The sequence below is a fragment of the Poeciliopsis prolifica genome, unplaced genomic scaffold, assembly GCF_027474105.1.
Source record: "Poeciliopsis prolifica strain line A6 unplaced genomic scaffold, Auburn_PproV2 SCAFFOLD041, whole genome shotgun sequence".
Taxonomy (NCBI): Eukaryota; Metazoa; Chordata; class Actinopteri; order Cyprinodontiformes; family Poeciliidae; genus Poeciliopsis; species Poeciliopsis prolifica.
Window position 1 is genome coordinate 1165001 of NW_026562416.1, and position 20000 is coordinate 1185000.

At 43.0% G+C, this 20000-nt stretch overlaps 3 protein-coding genes across 10 annotated transcripts in view; 2 read left to right on the forward strand and 1 right to left on the reverse strand.

The window, feature by feature from the left end:
- angpt1 (angiopoietin 1) overlaps positions 1-1473 on the forward strand; it is a 10180-nt gene extending 8707 nt beyond the window's left edge. For both annotated transcript variants that reach the window (XM_055054935.1, XM_055054937.1), the window contains exons 8-9: positions 531-661; positions 973-1473. In XM_055054935.1, coding sequence (XP_054910910.1) covers positions 531-661; positions 973-1133 — 292 coding nt within the window. In that variant the 3' untranslated portion in view covers positions 1134-1473. The remainder of the gene's footprint in view (positions 1-530; positions 662-972) is intronic.
- A 5603-nt stretch (positions 1474-7076) lies between these two features.
- On the forward strand, positions 7077-13718 carry mbpa (myelin basic protein a). Of its 6 annotated transcripts, XM_055054943.1 has the most exons (7): positions 7077-7280; positions 7879-7974; positions 8275-8301; positions 9732-9752; positions 10891-10974; positions 11076-11096; positions 12533-13718. In XM_055054943.1, exons 1-6 carry the CDS (start codon positions 7161-7163, stop codon positions 11076-11078), a joined length of 351 nt encoding a protein of 116 aa, XP_054910918.1. In that variant the 5' UTR covers positions 7077-7160; the 3' UTR covers positions 11079-11096; positions 12533-13718. The 6 variants fall into 6 exon arrangements, with proteins under 6 accessions (XP_054910918.1, XP_054910920.1, XP_054910917.1 ...); XM_055054945.1 differs by lacking the exon at positions 9732-9752; XM_055054940.1 differs by lacking the exon at positions 11076-11096 and having other exon boundaries at positions 7079-7280.
- Positions 13719-14861: 1143 nt separating this feature from the next.
- Positions 14862-19692, reverse strand: zbtb22a (zinc finger and BTB domain containing 22a). 2 transcript variants are annotated; one of them, XM_055054933.1, is made up of 4 exons: positions 19456-19692; positions 18096-18315; positions 16321-16987; positions 14862-15825 (listed from the first exon to the last, which is right to left on the reverse strand). In XM_055054933.1, exons 2-4 carry the CDS (start codon positions 18300-18302, stop codon positions 14969-14971), a joined length of 1731 nt encoding a protein of 576 aa, XP_054910908.1. In that variant the 5' UTR covers positions 18303-18315; positions 19456-19692; the 3' UTR covers positions 14862-14968. The 2 variants fall into 2 exon arrangements, with proteins under 2 accessions (XP_054910908.1, XP_054910909.1); XM_055054934.1 differs by lacking the exon at positions 19456-19692 and adding an exon at positions 19228-19446.
- Positions 19693-20000: the final 308 nt, after the last annotated feature.

The following is a 20000-nucleotide window of genomic DNA, read 5'->3' on the forward strand; positions in this document are numbered from 1 at the left end:
TTGACAGGCTCATGTTGTGACTCGCTAACATCTCAGAATCAGGGCAGCAGAGACGTCCTGGACGACATCATCAGCTGATAGCTAGCTCTGCTAACCTGCCTCCTTTGCTTTTGCTGCTGCTCTAAATCTACTGTATGGTTAGAAAGTCGGGTAGAGAAACGACATGGGGATGAGAACCTGCAGCCATGTTCTACTGAACCAGACGATGCCTGTAATATTCTGTCTGGGTCCATTTTTGGGTTTGAAGTTCATCTGGTTTGTCTGTCAAAGACTTCCTGTTTCCTGTTTCCTATTTCCTGTTCCGAGGGTTTGAACTTCCTCTCTCTGCTCTCCGGTGCTGACCAGAGGACCTCCTCTGCATCAAGAACCAGAGAGAACAGCTGTCCAAACCCTGCAGGGAATAAATCTCTCTCATTTAAACAGTTACACCAAAAACAAACCAACATAGAGGAAAAACCACCAAATGTTTTTTTCTTTGTCTGTTTTGTTTCTTCGTTTTGCTGCATGTTGCGACTTTTTGGTGTTTCCAGGCTGTTCCTGAAAAGCCACAGTGGGACGGCAGGGAAGCAGAGCAGCCTGGTGATCCATGGAGCCGATTTCAGCACCAAAGATCAGGACAACGACAACTGCTCCTGCAAGTGCGCTCTGATGCTGACAGGCGGTGAGTCCAAACACATCCACCAATAACCAGCAGAACTGCAAAAACATCTTAACTCGGATGTTTGGTCTTTCTTCTTTTCCCGCTTTGAGAGTCTTAATTTTCCATTTGAAAATAAAGAGAAATGCTGAATTAGTCCCTGGTTGGATAGAATCCAAGAAAATCTATGGAGCTAAATTGGCACCAATGTAGTTCCATAGGAACCCAAGTTCAGCATGGAGCTGTGGTTCATGAACAACCAGAAACCTAAATGCTTGTGAAGTTTATGGTTTTATTTATGTTCAATATCCATGAGGTGAATTTCTGCGGCTCAGGTTGGTGGTTCGATGCCTGCGGCCCGTCCAACCTCAACGGGTTGTACTTCAGCCGCGGGCAGCACATCGGGAAGCTCAACGGCATCAAGTGGCATTACTTCAGAGGACCCAGCTACTCCCTGCGCGGCACCGCCATGATGATCCGCCCTCTGGACTTCTGAACCAGAACCTGCGCCGGACCAGACTGACGTCTGGATTCCTGGTTTTTCTATATTTTCCTGTGAAATGGACAGAAAAGTTCTGCAGTTTTCTGCCATTTTGGCTGAATTGTTGTCACTGAAAGAGGAAAAACTCTGTTGTTTTCTAAACTGGTGTTAATTTCAGCCATTTATAGCCATTTTGCAGCCGGTTGAATAAATGTCTGTTATAAAATATTTACAGTAGCTGCTGCTGTTGCTTTAGAAAATATTGTACAGACTGTAAGAAGTCTATGAAGAGTGTAACTATTGTAATAATTACTGTAAGTGAGTTTTAAAGATTAAAATAAAGTGAGGAAAATGTGTGAAATTATAAATCAATGACTCGACAAAAATCTCAGAAATGATTGTTTCAATCATGTGTTTACATTTTGTTCACATTACCAACAATCAGGAGACTCAGAGGTCAGAGTTCAGCCTCTGGAAGTGTTTCACTCTGTTGGACTCCAGGCTGCTTCAGTTGTATTTTAAACACCGCCAGCGGGGGGCGCTGTGGCGGTTTGCCTCAGAGTGTCTGTTCCCACAAACTGAAAACAATAATCTGGGTAATTTAGCAGAACATAAGAGGAAAAATTAGGATTTATTTTTCAAATGTATATTTCACCATTTTATTTAAAAAATTATAATTATGATATAAAAACTAAATATTTAGATCTGAGCTAAATATTAAGATCACAAACTAAATATTTACCTTAGCAATTATTTAAACAGAAAGTTACATTTGTGATTAAAACTAAACATTAACTTGCAAAGTAATTGTTTAGTATAGAAGCTAAATATACCATGTAGCTTTCTAACTAAATATTTAGCCAACAGCTGAAATATTACAAACTCCATATTTATCTTGAAAGATATTTAATTTAATTAGCCAACTAAATGTTTTCCACTCCAAGTTAAAAACGCAGCTTGCGAACTAAAGTTTGTTAGAAAGCTAAAACATTAGTTTATAAACTGCTAGTTGTTAGCTTTTAAGAAAACTAAATGATTAGCAAATACAATGTTTAGTTTCTAAACTAAGTTCAGTTTGCTAATTAAATCTTTAGCTCCAAGCTAAACGGATGGAGGGAGCGCTGATCTTCCCTCCATCCAGGACTTGTACAGGTCAAGGGTCAAGAAAAGGGCAGCCAACATCTTTGCAGATCCCACATATCCTGGACACAAAGTGTTTAAACTTTCGCCTTGAGGTGGCGCCGAATAGACAAGAATAAAAGATCTGAGCTTCGTCTCCTCCTCCTGTAAAAACATCGTCTGTTAATCTATTCACAAGAAAAACTTGAATATTTTCACCACATGAAACTAAAGTCACATTTTTTCTTCTCCACAGAATAAATCTGCTGCTTCAGTCGCTGCTGAGAAAACAAACAGTGATGCTGTTGTTCCATATTGTAATGAGGATCAGTTAAGATGTTTAGAATTCAGTTTTTGTTAGGAATCCGTTTTCTTTGTTCTGTAGGTTCTGTTCACATCAGGCTCTGGATCCTCTGGTTGTGCAGCAAAGTGTGAAATTGTTGAGCTGCAGAACAAACTGCTGCTTCAGCCGCTGCTTCAGTCGCTGCTGCTTCAGTCGCTGCTGCTTCAGTCGCTGCTGCTTCAGTCGCTGCTTTCAACCAGTTCCAGCCTTCAGTTTTCCAGCCTAAAGCTGCAAAGATTAAAACCCTAAAGATGAAAAACCAACTGAAAGCGACTCGACTTTATCGCCAAAATGTTTTTCTGTTTCTTAAAGAGGAAATCAGGCAGTAACTCAATTTGTTGTTTTTTTTCCTCTTTTCATGATTGGAAATAAAATTTACCTTCAGGTTATTTTCATTTCTGGATCCTGCAGGAAAATTCTATTAAAAAAGGGAAAAAATGATTTTGTCAGAATAAAAACTTTCATTTATGTTGTTTTATTATTTTAATCTGAAGCACTTCATGACATCTGGTGCACAAATAAAATATTAAATTAATTTTCAGGGTCAAATATTTAAAGTTTACAGTCAAAAAAAGAGGATCAAATTTATCAGCTGTTAAGTTTCATATCAGTGATTTTAATTCTGCAAAACATGAAATATCAGCAAGTCTAGTGTCAATATGGATCCAACAAGACAAAACTAATTTACAAATGACTTTTCAGTAAGAAATGGAAACTTGTTTCCTTAATATTGAAATAATCTCAGTGTAATTCATATTTTTTCATTATTTCAAGTGCAGTTCAGACGTTTTGACTAGAAATCAGACGAAATACCTTTTGTGTTTTTATTTGAGCTGAAATAAAAGAACTAAACGTTAACGTTGCTGCATGCAGAGGTTGCAGGAGTCATGCAAACTGTAGCAGCTGCAGAACAAGCCGGCTCTCTGATCTGGACCTGAGGGAACAGAGGGAACAGAGGGAACCTTTCTCTCTCCTCCTCATCGGGCCTCTGAGTGGGCGTCCAGCTCCACGTCGGCATTCCTTCCAGGGTTCACGGCTCTCTCCGTGTTTGAGTCCCACAGCTCTGTGACATGGCTGCCATTGTTCCCCGCTCCGCCGGACCGCAGGTCTCTGCAGGGGATCCGGCCCACTCCCTGCATGCTTCTGTCAGGCCCGTGGGTCGAGTCCTGCAGGACAAACATGTCCACATTTCAGCGGCTCCATAGGAAACTGGGCGCCATGTTGGCTCCACATGTTCAGGATTCCTGAGTGGAAGAGTTCAAGTTTTGTGTTTTTCTACTTTTTATTGGACTTTTGATTTCCTCACAAAACGATGAGCAACTGAAATCCTCAACATCCCTGAAGCTGCAGCACATCACAGATTTCCAAGATGGCCGACGGTCTTCAGCTTTTTCAGACAAATATTCCATAAAATGTCATATTTTCATGACTTGGACGAACTTTTTGTCACATCATCTGTTTATTGTTGAGACTTTAAAGTAATAAAATGTAGAAACTCATAACTGAGGACTTTCAGCAAGCCTCACCCCAACAGGAAACTGTTAGCTTCTGCTAATTTGTTCATGTGTTTAGCATTAGCATCAATCAACTGTTTGCATTTAGCAGTCTATAGTGTTAGCTTCACTAATTGTTTGGTGTTTAGCAATGACCTCCTGAAATGTGTTTAGAGGTTCAGCATTAACGTCTGTATTTCTACGTTTTGCAGTTCAGCTCCAGTTTCCACTTAGTCTTTTAAGTGTTGAGCTACTTAGCCTTAGCTGAGCGACTTAGCCTTAGCTGAGCGACTTAGCCTTAGCTGAGCGACTTAGCCTTAGCTGAGCAACTTAGCCTTAGCTGAGCGACTTAGCCTTAGCTGAGCAACTTAGCATTAGCTGAGCGACTTAGCGTTAGCTGAGCCACTTAGCGTTAGCTGAGCGACTTAGCCTTAGCTGAGCGACTTAGCGTTAGCTGAGCGACTTAGCGTTAGCTGAGCAACTTAGCATTAGCTGAGCGACTTAGCGTTAGCTGAGCCACTTAGCGTTAGCTGAGCGGCTTAGCGTTAGCTGAGTGACTTGGCGTTAGCTGAGCCACTTAGCGTTAGCTGAGCCACTTAGCGTTAGCTGAGCCACTTAGCCTTAGCTGAGCAACTTAGCATTAGCTGAGCAACTTAGCATTAGCTGAGCGACTTAGCGTTAGCTGAGCCACTTAGCGTTAGCTGAGTGACTTGGCGTTAGCTGAGCAACTTAGCGTTAGCTGAGCGACTTAGCGTTAGCTGAGCCACTCAGCGTTAGCTTAGCGGTTTAGAAAACATCCATGATTTCTTTGATTAAAACTTGCAGGCTCTGATTTGACACCAAGCAGATTCATCTAACAGCTGAATTTAGTGCAAAAATTAATTTTCCATGACAAATATGGTATCCATTTTGGAAAACAAGAAATACCAGTAAATATAATTTTTATGGTGCAGTTATGTATAATTTCACACCAAAAGTATTTATTCATGATAATTATAATTTCATGCAGAAATACATTTCCCTGTTCGACCAGCTTGAAACACAGCCGCCATATTTTCTGGGTTTTCCTCGGATCATCTGTACCAGGTGAGGTTTTTATATCTGCATGTGAAAAATTGGCTAAAGTGGCTGAAAAGGCATAACTACAGAAACAGGAAGTCCTGGATCGTTAATTAAAAGCTGCTACATTTTCTATAAGGATGAAAAGTGGAAACTAAAACATTTCAGTCACATTGATAGTAAATATTATAATTATTCCTCTCCTGATTGAATGTGATCCAGTCAAAAGTTTCCAGATGTTGGAGAATCAACTGATAATGTGTTTGATTTATCATTGTGATTAAATCACATTATTCGCTATAATAGAGTGAGAGATGCTGAATCTGCAGCCTGGTTGCTTCATTAATGTTTCCCTGAAGGTTTTGCTCTTGGATTTTGAGTCGTTTAAACATTTTAGGAATCATGGATGTGTTTCTGAGAGGCTGGAGGAGCCGATGATTCACCAGGAGACGCTTCGCTCTGCAGCAACCAGGACGCATGTTGATGCCACATCTTTCATTAAATAGACAGCTGCAAATCAAATTTGGTTGAATTTTTATGAAGTCAAGTCTTTCCTTAATCTCCAGAAATTGTGTTAAAGCTGAGATAACATCTAGAAACATGTTTCCTTGTCAGGGTGATTTAAACTCTTCTTCTCTAAAAGCAGCCAAAACAAAAAGCCTTTTGTGTAAAAATGTTAATATTCTGCGGCTGCTTGGGTGTTTCCAACTCGGCCTGAAGAACAACAGAAACTGCTTTGTGTTGCTGCAGCATCACTGGATCAAACAAACAGAACCGGGACTTTCTGTGCTGATGGACCAACTGACTGGAGCTTCATGTTCCAAAGCCGCGTCGATTCGGTGGGGAAGAAACACCAGATGCTCCGCAACGCTTTTCTGCTCCATTCTCACGTGAAGGACAAAAAATTTAAATTATTAAAAACTTTTTGTTCCAAATCAAAATGACTGAATGTTTTCACCAACCATCAACTCAAAATCCAACATGGCCGCCGTCTTAATTAAAAACAAAACAAATGTAGTTAAAATTCTGCTACATAATCTGTAAGGAAGAAAAAGTTTCTTTGAAGGTAAAAATTGTTTGCCATAATAATAATTGATAATGACAGAATATCATTAAAAACAAAAAGACGATAAAATGAAACCTGGTTCCAATTTATTTAAGCTGTGAATTAAAGGAGCTGAAAACATTTACGATCAGGAGCATGTGGCTAACTGCTACGTGTAGCTAAAAGCAGCATATGGCTAATTGCTACATGTGGCTAAAAGCAGCATATGGCTAAAAGCAGCATGTAGCTAATCACATCTTGTTGCTAAAGGCAACATGTGGCTAACTGAAGAATGTAGCTAGCAGTAATATGTATTTAACAGCGGCATGTGGCTACGCTAACTGCAGCTAATCCTGTCTAAAGTTAATTAGCTCAGCAGAAATTGAACCAATCATGTTTCTGGATGAGGAGATCATAGCTGCAGCCTCCACTGAGCGTTGCATGATGGGTAAATTCAGTATCATGGTGGAACATTTCCAGTGTGAGATGATAATTTGGTGAATTATAGCTGAGGTTGGTAACTTGTTGGGGTCAGCGGGTCTTCAGTCTCGGCCCGTTTGGTTTCCAGGCCTTGGTCTTCGCTCTCCGCCTCTTGTAGCCGCGGCGCGTTAGCGCGGCGTGTGAAGGCGGCCCAACAATGGCCTCTCAGTGCATCGGCCCTGAGTTCAGCCTCAGAGATAACCCTTGTTGTCCTGCGGCCGGGGTGAGGCAGATGGGTGAGGAACAATGGCCGGACCCGTGTGGAGGGCGGCAGCGACTGACACAGAATGTCTGGACCGGAGCCAGAACCAGAACCGGGCCAGATGTCTCCGCCCTCCCCGACCTCACCCGCCCCGCGGCGCTCCGGGGTCGAGGCGACGACACCGAGCGACGGCCCGCCCCGGCCGCGTCAGACGGGCTGAACACACCCTGGGGGAGCGGCAGAGCTGGGTGTTGGCAGCGTGGGCAGCGGATCAGAACCAGAACCCTCTGCAGCAGATATAATGGCTACAGCGAGCACTTCGGGGCAGAGCAGCTTCGGGCTTGGAAAGAAGAAGAAGAGTCCCGGTCTGATGGATCAGCTAAGCAAATTGTTTGGAGGAGAGAAGAAGAAGAGGAGCAAGGTGAGCATCTCCTGCAGTGCAGCCTCCTCATAACAAGCTGCTCGCCCTGGAGTTCTTCCATCCACTAAACTTTATCACAGAAATCTTTCCAGTCTTGGGATTTGTGGGAATTTTCTGAGAACTTCAGGAAATCAAAGAACTTGTTTGATAATTACTAAAACTAATTTTATGGTGCAATTTAAATTTTAGGAGTTTTATTTTCAACATATTGTGAATTTAGTTCAGCATCATTGACATACTTCAAGTTAAATTAGTGTTTTTTGTCTCATATATTTATTTTAAGATTTTAAAAATCATATCTGAATATTTATGCAGTTAATAAAAATGTGAGGTTGAATTTGTGAACTGATTAAAATATCATTTGAAATGTGGTTGAAAACTCCAGTGTTGTGGAATCAATTTAAACGTGAAGCTTTTATTCATTATTTCTCATTTTAAATATGATTTTCCAGTTTTAAGCCAAATTTAAAGAGTTTCTCTTTAAATTATCTTCTGTAAACTAAATTAACACAGTTATCTCGTCCTGACCGGACTGAGAGGACGCTCCATTTTGAACTCCAGACTGAATGTTTTTGTCGTTCCCGTGTCGCCTGCTCAGGGGTCGTTCCGGGGTCACCTGGCCGCCTCGCCCCAGCAGCCCTCGGCTCGCCGTCGGACCAATGAAAACCCCGTGGTGCATTTCTTCAGGAGCCTCGTGAGTCTCGCTGTAAATCACACTGTCCTCATTTAACTTCTCTGCTTCCACATCACGGTTTCATCCAACATCCTAACAGCAACTCCAGGTCACATTGTTGGAATTTTCCTGCATTGTTTCCTGCAGGACAGCAGCAGTTCCTTCACATCCTGCACTGTCTGTGAAGCTGCTTGATTCTTTCACCTGCTTACTAATCATGAGAAACTGCAGGAAACGTCACTCAGAGCTTGTTGTTGTGTTTCTCTGCCTGGTCAGTCAGTCACGCTGTTGTTGTTGTTGTCGCCTTGGTTTCCCCTGCAGGTTTCCTCTCCTCCTCCTAAATCCACGGTGAGTCTCACTTTTTGTTTCCCCACATTCAGCTGCAGGATGAAGTTAGGCTTGCTAATGCTTTAAATAATGTGAGTTTGAATCCAGGAAAGATTTTTCATTATTGAGAACATTCAGCAGTTCTGGCTTCACTGCCATCTGGTGGCAGCTTTAAAGAATGCAGATTAAAATGAATCAGCTCATTAAGGCACAATCACCTGTTTGTAAAATCAGCAGGAATTCAATTAAACTCCTTTTGATCCAAAGTTTACTGTGTTGATTTGTTGCAGAGCAGATCCAGTTTTTACATCACATTCATGTTGCAGCACGAATGTTTTTTTGTTTTTAGCAGTGAGATTTCCTCTGGTGGAGCCTGAAAGACCAGGAACAGCAGCAGGAACTGCTTGGTCTCTGCAGGAACATCCAGAGATGCAAGCTGAGGTTTTCTGAGAAGTTTGAGCCTCAAAGTGGTTTAAGGTGCATGATTGAGATCTGAATGAAGAACGGAGGCAGCAGAAACAATCCATGACAGACGCAGTCAGGCAGCTGTTGGGTTTAGTTCTCCTCAGTCCCTCCTGGTTTTTATGGAAATTCATGCAAAATCAACACATCCCTGCATTTTTCTACAAAAATGATCAAAAACTTGAAGTTAAAGCAATACTCACTCCCACCTGCAGGTGGCAGTATTTCTTATTTCTACACTATTACCTGAGCCTGAAGTCACGTAATTGTCCAAAAATTCACATTTATTGTCATCCATAAATGCAAATGACCGGGAAAAACAGTATCCTGGTTTTCCTCCTGACAGTCCGGTCGACCTGGTTTGATTCAGAACCAGAACTCCACCGTCTGCTCCACCTCCAGCTGTTCTGACCCAAACCAGCCTGTTCCCCTCCTGGCCTGTGGGGGCGCTGCACCAACAACCACTGCAGGAAACGACACTAATACCTCTGAAGATGCTGAGAGCAACTTCCTGTTTCACCAGATGAAACAAGATGGAGGCGTCAGAGTTTAGTGATTTCTCTTTAGTCTTTGGCTGAAGACCAGGAGCCATTTCTGATGCTAGCGCTAGGCTAGCATGTTAGCTATGGTTACCCAGAATGCCCTGCGCTGTAGTCCACTTCCTGCCTTTGGAGCGCTCTCTGGTCCGCTTGTTGTTCACATTCAAACCGAACCAGAATTCACTTCAACCGAATGCAGACAGAGATCTGGAGGACCAGAGGTCAGAGGTCAGAGGTCGATTAGTGTTCACACCTCACCAACTGGACCGTACTTTCTGAGAAAGTGGACTGGAGTGACTGTAGGATCCAAACATCAGACAGAACTTTTGCTCTGTTTTGGTTTGTGATGAGTTGTTGGTCAGAGTCCGCTGGATCTGTTGACATGTTGGAGGTTCTGCTCTGACCCGGTTCTGTTTCTGACCTCACTGTCTGTTTCTCTTTCATGTCCAGTGGAGAGAAGTCTTGGGTTTGGTACGTGACACAGTCGAACTGAGCATGTGCAGTGACCCTGATTAAACCCGTCTGTGGAGAACTTCCTAACCTCTGCGCCGCGTCCCCGTTTCTGCTTTCAGTCCCACGTCGGCCATCTTTTCATTCCCTGCGCCGGCGGGACGATGACTCAGAAACGCCCCCTTCACTCACACACTGATCGCTTTAACAGTCGGTTTTGTTCAGTTTGAGAACAATCCTCTCTCCTCCTCGTTTGCTTCCATCCAGAGCGACTCGCTGCTTCTGGATGACTTTGAAACCGCTCGGCTATTTATGACCCGGTAAACACCTTCTCTCAGAGGACTTCTCGGCCTCCTCCTCTTTGTCTTCTTGTTCTGTGTAACACCTCCACCTCCTTTGTGCCAGAAATAACTCTCCAACCCTCCTTTGTGTCGTTTCATCTCTCAGAGCAATTTGACGGTAATTTCTCAGCAATCTGTGGACTTTGTCTCGTCCCGTCTTCCCGTTTCTTTCCCTCCTGACAAATGTTGGTTTTTCTTCTCAAAGGTTTCCACTCACGTTATTCTGCTGCAGTAAAAGTTTAAACGTTGCTGCAGCAGAGGCGCCAAACATCTGAGCCGTTTTTCTTCCACCACTGGCAGATCGACCGACACGTTGAACTGCCAGACATTAGGAATAAATTCTCCTTTAAATGAAAAACTTGTTTTAAGAAGATATAAGACTCATCAGTTTTTGTCTGAAATTAAAAAGCTTCAAATGAGATTTAAAACTCAAAACAAGAAACTCAACTGAACAAGTTTTGAATCTCGTTTTAAGAAACTCAGTCAAAGACAAACTGTTTCTTTAAAACGTGAAACATGTGAGACGTGCAGCTTGACGCATGTATTTGGTGTGGAGAAGGAGCAAAGTGAAAACCTGCTGATGTTTTAGTTTTCAGCAGCTGCTTGTGCTGCGATGTTAACAATGTGACTCATTGGCTGCTTTTCCTTTATGTGTGCAGAACTTTGTAGATATTCCACTAATGTCCAGAAAATACAATTTCTCAACTATGGTGTTTCTATTGAAGAAGGAATTGTATTAAAACTCACAGGGGAAAGTTTGTGCAGGAATAAATGACTGAATCAGGTTTGCTTGCGGCTCACTCAGGCTGTTTTTCCAGGCCTCTGCGTCGCGAACTGAGAGCACGAAGTCGCCGGTCAGGAGACGCAGAGAACAGAGCACGCTGTCCAGGATCTTCAACCTGGTGAGCTGCCTGCATGTTTGCCTCCTTTAAAGTCTCTGGTTTTCTCCTGAGTTTGGACTTCACAAACCGTTTTCCTGTCTGTGTCCACGCAAACGCTTCAGTGACGCTCTCCTCCGAGATCAGTGAGTAGCTCCAGCAGCAGCTCAATCCATCCGCTTTCAAATCATCATAACCACCTAACAAGCTTCAGAGCTGCAGCATTCACACGTCACACAGCCGAGGGAAAAGAAAGTACACCCCGTTCAGTCAGGACGTTCCAAAGATCCACTGGAAGCAAACCAAACACTAATGTTTGCAAAAAATAAAATAAGTGCCCCTGCTCTCAGGGCTGGGCTGCGTGGTCCGGATGTTTGGTGTCGGTTTGTTGCTCTGGAGCTTCCAGGCTGGAAAACCAGCAGCAACTGGGAGAGTTCAAAGGTCATCCCACACCAGCCGAATCCATCGTTCCCCAGACAGGAAGATTATTCAAACAATGTCTTTGAAAATTTAAAATTATTGAAGAAAAACTTTTTTTTTAATTTAAAACATTTAAATAAAAAGAAAAATAAATGAAAAATTGACAAGGATAAAAAATTTTAACTGAAAAAATTAAAATAAATAAATAAAAATAAATTATTTATTCAAATTTTTTAAATATAATATAGTATTTTATTTAGAGAGAGAGAGATGAACATCTCAGCATGAAGCTCAGAGACAGGATAAACAGATCAACTCTACGGGGCTCAGTTAGCTGCTGAAAGGTCATGACCCTGATCCATCATGGCTGCTGGAAGGACGAAGCCTCTTCACTCTAGAAACAAGATGGCCGCCGGTTGGAGGTTCGCAGCGCTGCATCTGGGGGACAGATGGGTCTTCTGGGACGATGTCCTCGGGCCCAGAGAGGAGACGATGGACCAAACATGGATCAACATGAAGCACGGTGGTGGAGGAATGATGGTTTCGTGGTTCCAGGATAGGAAGAACTCATGTTTAGATCATCAGCACCAAGAACCAGTTCAGGAAACAACAAAAACATCTGCAAACTAAAATGGAGGCCTCAGATTTTAGCAGATTTCTCTTTAGTCTTTGGCTAAAGACCACAAGTCATTTCTCCTGCTAGCGCTAGGCTAGTATGTTTGTTTAGGTTGCATTTACCCAGAATGCTCTGCACTGGAGTCCAGTTTTCTGCTTTAGACCGCTTGGCGTTCACATATGGACTCGAACCGCCTCAGAGTTCACTTCAAGCAAACCCAGACTGAGGTTTGCAGGCAGCCCAGAGTTTGTGTTTTTGGTTTGGTTACGCGTTGTGCTTTCTGCACAAATGGAAAAGGGGGCGGGGCTTGTTCTGCAGCCACTGATTGGCCAAAATTGGGTCCAAACTGAATCGTCAGCGGCGTGTCAATGGCCTACTCAAAGTCCAGATCTCAACCTGACTCAAATGCAACATTTGTTGATAAATATTGGACTTTCTCATCCCCGACTGCAGATGCAAATATCCATCATTCATCTGTTTTCAAACAGCTTCTGACATCCGGCCCTTCTGGAGAGTTTTCTGACCTTCCTCTGTTTGTGTCTCCAGGGAGAAACCAAGTCCCGTCCACCCCCAAAACGCTGGAGCACCATCTTCTAAGCTCTCCGCCGACCTCCACCGCTCAGAGCCGACGGGACCAGAACACCAGGAGGGAGAGGCGGATCTGCAGGAGTCAGACCCACAACCTCAACAAATGTTAACCGACTAACGCAACGCTTCTCCAGACTGAGACGCGCCTTTTTGTCAAACCTGGAGAAAAGTAAAGTTTGACTTAGTGGCTTCTAAAGAATGTTTGAATGTCTGTCCTGCTGTTCGTCGTGTTTCCTGCCTGAGTGGCGTGTCGTTGCTGTCGCTGAGTTTTAGTTTTAATCAGAACTTTATTTCTGCAAACTCCAGTTTAAATATCAAATATATCTGTTCCGGTCAGAGCTTCGTGTTTCAGGTACTGTAAGACGCTAAATGTTACACGGCCCTTTTCACTGCACTGTGACTAACTCTTAATCTCATGATATGTGTGCATCCTAATGGAGGTTTTCAGAGGACGATGCAGATGTGTGTCGTCTGAGCCGATGGTTAAACCGAAAGTGAATCAGAGCTTTTAGACGGAGTGAGGAGATCAGAGCTGAAGGGCAGCATGTTGGGTTCAAGTGTTATGCTAAATAATTTCTCATTTGTTTTCATAAGTTTGTTCTAACAGGAAACAGAAACACTGTAAATATCTCTTTATCCTCCCTGATGTTCATGTGAATCAGCTGTGCATCGTAACAGAAACTCGTTGAGTCTCGTCTTTAATAAACGGTCAGTAAATGTGGCTTCACTCCAACCAGCCTGTTTGTTGCATAAATAATTTTTCACCCTGCTGATCAATTATCCTTAAATTATGTGAAAAGCGTTAATTAGATTATGTCACAAAGACATATGGAGGAAAGGCAGAGAGCAACACCTGCAGAGAGAAACCAGGAAACTAAAGCATAAAAACAGAGAAATCTAATCCAGATTACAAACAGGAACTCAGGGTGTTTTCTGGATTATAGATCATATCAGGACCTTTCATGGGATTACACCAACCTCCTAAACACCCATGTTCTGATTAGGTTCATGTGTTAAACCCACATTTCTGTATTAAATGATTTTTATTGGTCTGATGTGATGTTCTAATCTTAAATGTCATGTTTTCATTCTCTATAAGCAGAAAATCATCGATATTAACAAAAATAAAGGGGTAAAAACATCAGCATGTGTGGAATTAATCTAATGTGTTTTGATGTTAATATAATAAATGAATGGAAGAAACACAAAGTCCTAATAATGATAGAAATACAAACTAAATGGTGATTACAATTTCATTTATAAATTACAATCATAAAGACTATATTGGTTATTTAGTTGATTTGGTGTCTAGATAGCGCTTTGGCTAACTGACCTTGTGGTTGAACGGCGGCTAGTTAGATGTTAGCATTTGGTTTGTTGGTCGACTATCTAAATACATTAAAAGTAACTTTTGGACCAAATTTATTGGTACAAAGAAAATCTTCAACAGAAAATTACCTTATTGACCAGTTTGCTCTTTAAGATAGCCAGCTAGCCATCAAGCTAGCTATCTGTCTAGCTTGTTAGCCATCCATGTGGCTAGCTGTTTAGCTAGTTTAAAATATGCTTAGGAAATATGTAAGAATTGTAACTTAACTGTTCAGCCCTTTGGTTGCTGAAAACAGTAAAACTTTAATTTCCTGAGGGAGTCTTCCCAAGGGATCAATAAAGTACAAGTCTAAGTTTAACAAATAAATTATAGTTTTAGTTGCATTACTTGATTAACTACTTCCTTAATTTTCAGAGGTTTGCACTCCAACAGCATTTTGATTTGAAAATAAACATGAAGTTTTGTTGAAAAGACTCGTGGATCGTTTTTGGTTGACAAAGATCCAATTATTCCATCAAACTCCAACATGTTGCAGCGAAACCCAGAGAACGAGAGGCTTCACCACAGCCACGACTCACAACTCAACACTTTCTCTGCATCAGCAAATTAATAGGCTCAAAACCACAAATCAGTGGTGGTTGCATGTGTGTGTGTTAATGGTTTTTATTTTAAATGAACCGACTAAAACGTGCTGATGAAGCCGTGCAGAACTGACTCTGCTCCGATCGGGTCTGCTCTCCATTTTTCATAAACAGCTTTCTGACTTAATGGCGTCGCTGCCTCCCGGGTCTCAGGAGAAACCGCAGCTTCCAGAGGAAACGCATCACCGCTCGTCAAAAGTGCAACTATATAATACATAATATATATATGAATGTAGATATATTATTTTTACTATATGGAGTTGGTTCTTGTTCCATCAGTTTGGACGTCTGTCTTACATACAAAAACAGACAGAAAAACATTTTAATACATTTATTTCAGTTCAAATTAATAGCTTATGTGCAAAAAGCAAATTAAGTTAATTTCCAAAGCAGAGCTCAGGATTCCTGCCGCCTGCAGGACTTTTAGCTCTCGCTGAATTGCTCGGCTGCTTCCTCCTTAAAGACGTGATCAACAGGGTCCAGATCCGGAGGCGGCGCTCCCAGGATCCCGGGAACGCCGCCCAGCAGTCCGCCCATCCCAGCGTCCTCCACCTTCACCTGTCCCGGCGCCGCAAACACTTCCCCGTCATCAAACCCCAACCCATATCTGTCTTCCGTCGCGGTGGCGCCGCCGCCTGCGGAGGCCAGCCTCTGGCACCGCGCCTGGTGGCGCAGGAAGCTGTCTCTCCACACCACCTTCTTCCCACACAGGCTGCACTCGTAGGGCCGCAGGCCGCCGTGGGTCTTCAGGTGCTTGGTCAGGTGGTGCTTCATTTTGAAGGACTTGGTGCAGACGGGGCAGCCGAACGGCCGCAGGTTGAGGTGCTGCATCTTCACGTGGCGGTCCCGCATGCTCTTCAGCGTGTACGCCTTCCCGCAGTGGCACAGGTGGACCTTCCCCGCGTAGCCGCCGGCGCGGGACGCCGAGGACGAGGAGGACGGCGTCGGTGGGGAGGGAGGCTGGGGAGGAAACGCGGCGGAGGACGACGGCCAGTTCCCGTCCGCCATGTTGAAGTCTGGGGACAGCAGAGGACGCTGGGAGACGTGTCCCGTCCCGTCCTCGATCTCATCGAACGAGCCGAAGCACTCCAACTCTACGTCTCCATCATCTTCCTCCTCTTCGTTGGGCCAGGAGCCACCCGGCGGACCCGGGGCGCCCGGCCCACCGGCGGGGCCCCGGGGGGACGAGTCGTCTCTCTGGAGTCTGTCCTTCATCGGATCCAGAGTCTGCCTCCCAGCAGAACGACCGCCATCCTCCACGTCGCCAGGAACCCGAAGATCTGCAGGAAGAACAGAGAAACGCCTCAAAATGGCACCGAGAAGACGCTCAGAGCTGAACTTTGACCTTTAAAGGTATTATGTGCTGCCATTGAAGTAACTATTTACCTTCAGTTGTTATCAAAATGCTGCACATATCAAATATAACTTAAAAGAAATTTGACTTCATAATTTAACACCTTGAAATTGGGCCTCTGTCTCTTTAAGAAGCTCCTGCTCTCTCTGAAGCTCCGCCTCCAGGAAGTCATCCCAACATGGCTCCTCTATTAAGCCTTTAGCATTTTCAGCAGCTGCGTGCTAATTGCTGCGGGCTAGTCTGGAGGAGCAACATTTAATCTGAGAAATTAACGAGTTTTTCTTACTAATTTTCAACTGAAAAAAAAAGAAATGTTTCAGTTTTTTTCTAGATATTTTTTGAGTGTTTTGGCAGGAATGTATTCCTCTAGTTTTTTCTATCATGGCGGTCCGGATTCACCGCTTCCTGTTCTGGTTCCTACCAATCTGTGTGAAGCTGCCCTTCGTCTCCTCCTCTTCCTCCCCGACTCCTTCATCAGCCTCCGTTTCTCTCGTGGCGTTCCTCCTCCTCTCCTGGGTCTCCTCTCCGCGCTGCTGGAACCGGACCTTCTGCTTCGGCGCCTCGGCAGCCGGAGCCGCGCCCAGATATCGGCCGCTCTGGCCCGGTGTGGCCGGGCTCGAGATCCATTCCTCCTGGCAGCCGGGCGGCTCTCTCTCCGGGTAACTTGGGAGTCCGTCCAGCTGGGAGTCGGCCGGGTTCTGCTCGGAGGACGGCCGCGGCCGGGTCCACCTCGCCTCCTGCTGCGGCCGGCGCCACGTCGCCAGCGGCGGCAGCGCGTCCGGCTTCCTGTCCCTGCGCCGGCCTTCTCGCTCGGCGTAAAGACACTCGGTGCTGCTGGGCGACTGCTGGCGGGACGCGGACCCGGCCGCGGCGCAGGGCTCCGCCGCCGGACGCGGCCGCTTCAGGATCTCGGTGCATTTGTCGACGATGTGCCACATCTGGAGGAAGCTGGCCACGGTGACGTAGTTGACGATGTCGTCGTGGATGATAATCAGCTGGCCGGTGTAGGCAGAACTCAGGACACTCTGGAAGGCGACCGGGTCCAAAACGGAGGGAAGCGACACGGTCGTCACGTCTTTCAGTAACACCTGAGAGAAAAACACCTGGTTACAGAACAGGCAGGTTCCTCCACTGCAGCGCGAGCCTGGCGGGCCACCAGGCTCCACTTCTGCTCAGGCTAATCTTTATTTACTTATTTTAGTTTCTGTCTTGTTTTTATGTTTGCCTTTTCAGCTTCGGTATTATTAACTATGTCTTAAATAACAAACACACAACTATTTAAGCCAAAAACCACCAGGATCAGAAAGTTTCCCCTGATAATTCAACAATTAACGATTCATCTACAGCTGATCAAGTAACAATCAATAAGGACATTTTTCAGAATGTAATAAATAAAAAATGTATTTTGTGTCTGCTGTATTAAATACTAAATAAATAAAACAAGAATTGTGTTTCTCTAACATTATTACACTTTGATATATTTATAAAACACAGCAGAACTTCTGATAAAAGATAAAAAGATTAAAAAGTGAAACACCAAATGTCTCAAGAATAGAGAAATATTAATATATTCAGTTTCCATTAAATGCATTAATTCACCTCAAAACCAACCAGCAGGTCCTGTTAGAGTCATTAGATGTTTCTGTCTTTAGAGCAGCTTATTAAGGCCATTGCAGGTAGAAAAGGAGGAAGAAATGTTCACTAAAAACTCACAAGTTTGGAAATTAAAGTATTTTAAAAATTAATACAACAAACAACATTTCTGAGTTTGAAAAGTCTCAATTTTTAGGTTAATCTCAGAAATTTTCTAGAAAAAGTAAACCTGGAAATGTCTGAGTTGAAGAGTCAAAAAGTTTTGACTTTTGAAAACAATTTTTATGTTTTTATTAGATTTTTTAGATTAATCTCATAATTTATGATTTTTTTTGCAGAAACTTTTTGAATCCCACATCAAAGTTTAGTTTCTTCTTTCCTGTACTGGCATGGCGCCACCAGTTTTGTTTTTGTATCAACTGGCTCCTTTAAGGATGACCAGCGGTTCCCTCTGGTGGATGGAGGCCAAACTACAACAATAAAAAACAGCTTGAACTAAAGTTGTTAATCAACTGTAACTCATTTTAATTTAATAACTGTGAACTCCTGGGTGTCTTTTCACACTCAGGTGAGAGAAGAGTCGGTGAACATGAAGGAACCCACCTGGTCGTGGAAGTAAGGCGAGGATGCAGCGAGGACGCAGCGATGGGCCCTGAACACCTGACCTTGAACCTGGATGGAAAGGTCGCAGAGCCGGCCTTCCTCACGCTGCCGGTTCAGGTTGTCCAGAACCGCAGCACGGACGCCAGGAAAACACACCTGGACGGTCAGAGAGGGCGGAGCCACAGAGTCGCAGCAGGTCGGGTCCATGACAACGGAAAAACTGCAAACAAGAAACAAATACATCCGTCAGATATCGATCTGAATTATCTCACTTAACCTTCAATTACAGGTTCATGCAGAACCAGAGACTGATTTCATTCTCCTGTCTGAGTTTGGATTTTACTCTGGTTGCTTTTATTTTCATATTCATGGGAATAATTAACCAGGATCTTTGAAAGTTTCCGGAGTATCCAGCTGGAAAGACATCAGCAATCTATGAAAGGTCAAAGGGCATCTCCAGCCATCAGAGGTCCATTATTCCCATGACATTCTGAAATTTTAAAATAGAAAAATAGTTTTTTTTTTAAATAAAGTACATTAAAATTCAAAAAATAAACAAAACAAATGATGTAAAATAAAATACATAAAAAAATTATTTTAAAGCATATTATTCCCAAAATATTTTAAATTAAGGAAAATTATTCCAAAAATTAAAATGATTTTTTTCCTGTAAAACTACATTTTAAAAAATTTAATAAAAATATAAGTTAAGCTAAATTAAGACACAAAGTATAAAATAAATTAAAATACAATATTAAAAATGTAGATTTACATCAAAACAAAACAAGATTATTCCAAAACCAAAACAAATTTAAATTTAAATTGTTTTTTAATTCAAACTGAAATAATAAAAATGTTACAGAAAAATAAAAAAATAAAAATTTGCATCAAACATTAAACAAAAAGATTATCCCCAAGATAATAAAATATTTTTAAAAATTAAGTAAGATAATTGAAAATATAAAAGTTTACTTTAATAAAAAACTGGAACCAAATTTCGTTTCAGAGCAGAGGCAGCAGCAAAACGGCTAACAAAGGAATAAGTCAAGGTGCTGCTGTGACCTAGTCAAAGTCTGGATGGACATGCGAGCCGAGCAGGAGCTGAACAGAACCTGTTGCGGGAAGGTTTTACCTGCAGGTGGACCGGAAGTGGGTCGTTTTTAAACAAACATGTAAATTAGCCTCATTTCAACATCAGCGCTGCTTGAACACCGAACCGGACCGATAATAAGAAGGTTCTGGTTCCGACAGATCATCGGTTTTATTGTTATTTACAGCTTCAGTCGCTCCTCCCCACTTCCTGGTTTATGCTAACCGTTAGCCGTTAGGTGCTAGCTGCTAGCTCCGTCAGTCTGGTTACCTTGGATGTTTTCTCCGCGCTCGGTTGGTGACGGAATCCTCGGTTATTCCCAAAACAACATCGCCGTTTCTCACGTTACTCCTGACGTTCCCGGTGTGAACTACCGCCGCCTGTTTAGGACAAAATACACCAAGCTCGTCCTGCAGCAGCTGATGCTGCGTTCAGTGTTACTGGGAAATAGAGATACACGATTCAAATGTCCTCCGTTAGAACGAGAACAACTCGCACAGTTGACAATTGGATTTGATAGGTTAATGTTCAAATGTTGCTGCACGCTGACTATTAAATTTAAAAAGCACAGTTTATGATTACATCATCCAAACATGTGTAAAAACGTAGTTTCTTTTTAATCAAACGTATAAAGCTGTTTTAATGTAGAGATTCAAATTGTCTAAGAATTATCTTAGACAAAACTACCCTAACTGTCATCCAGCGCGACCACAATACTCCATTTTAAACTTCAAGTCGACATTGGAAATTCCGAGTTTCCGGGAGCACATGAACGCAACATAACGATCCTTAAGCAGTGAGAGAAACTGACCCAA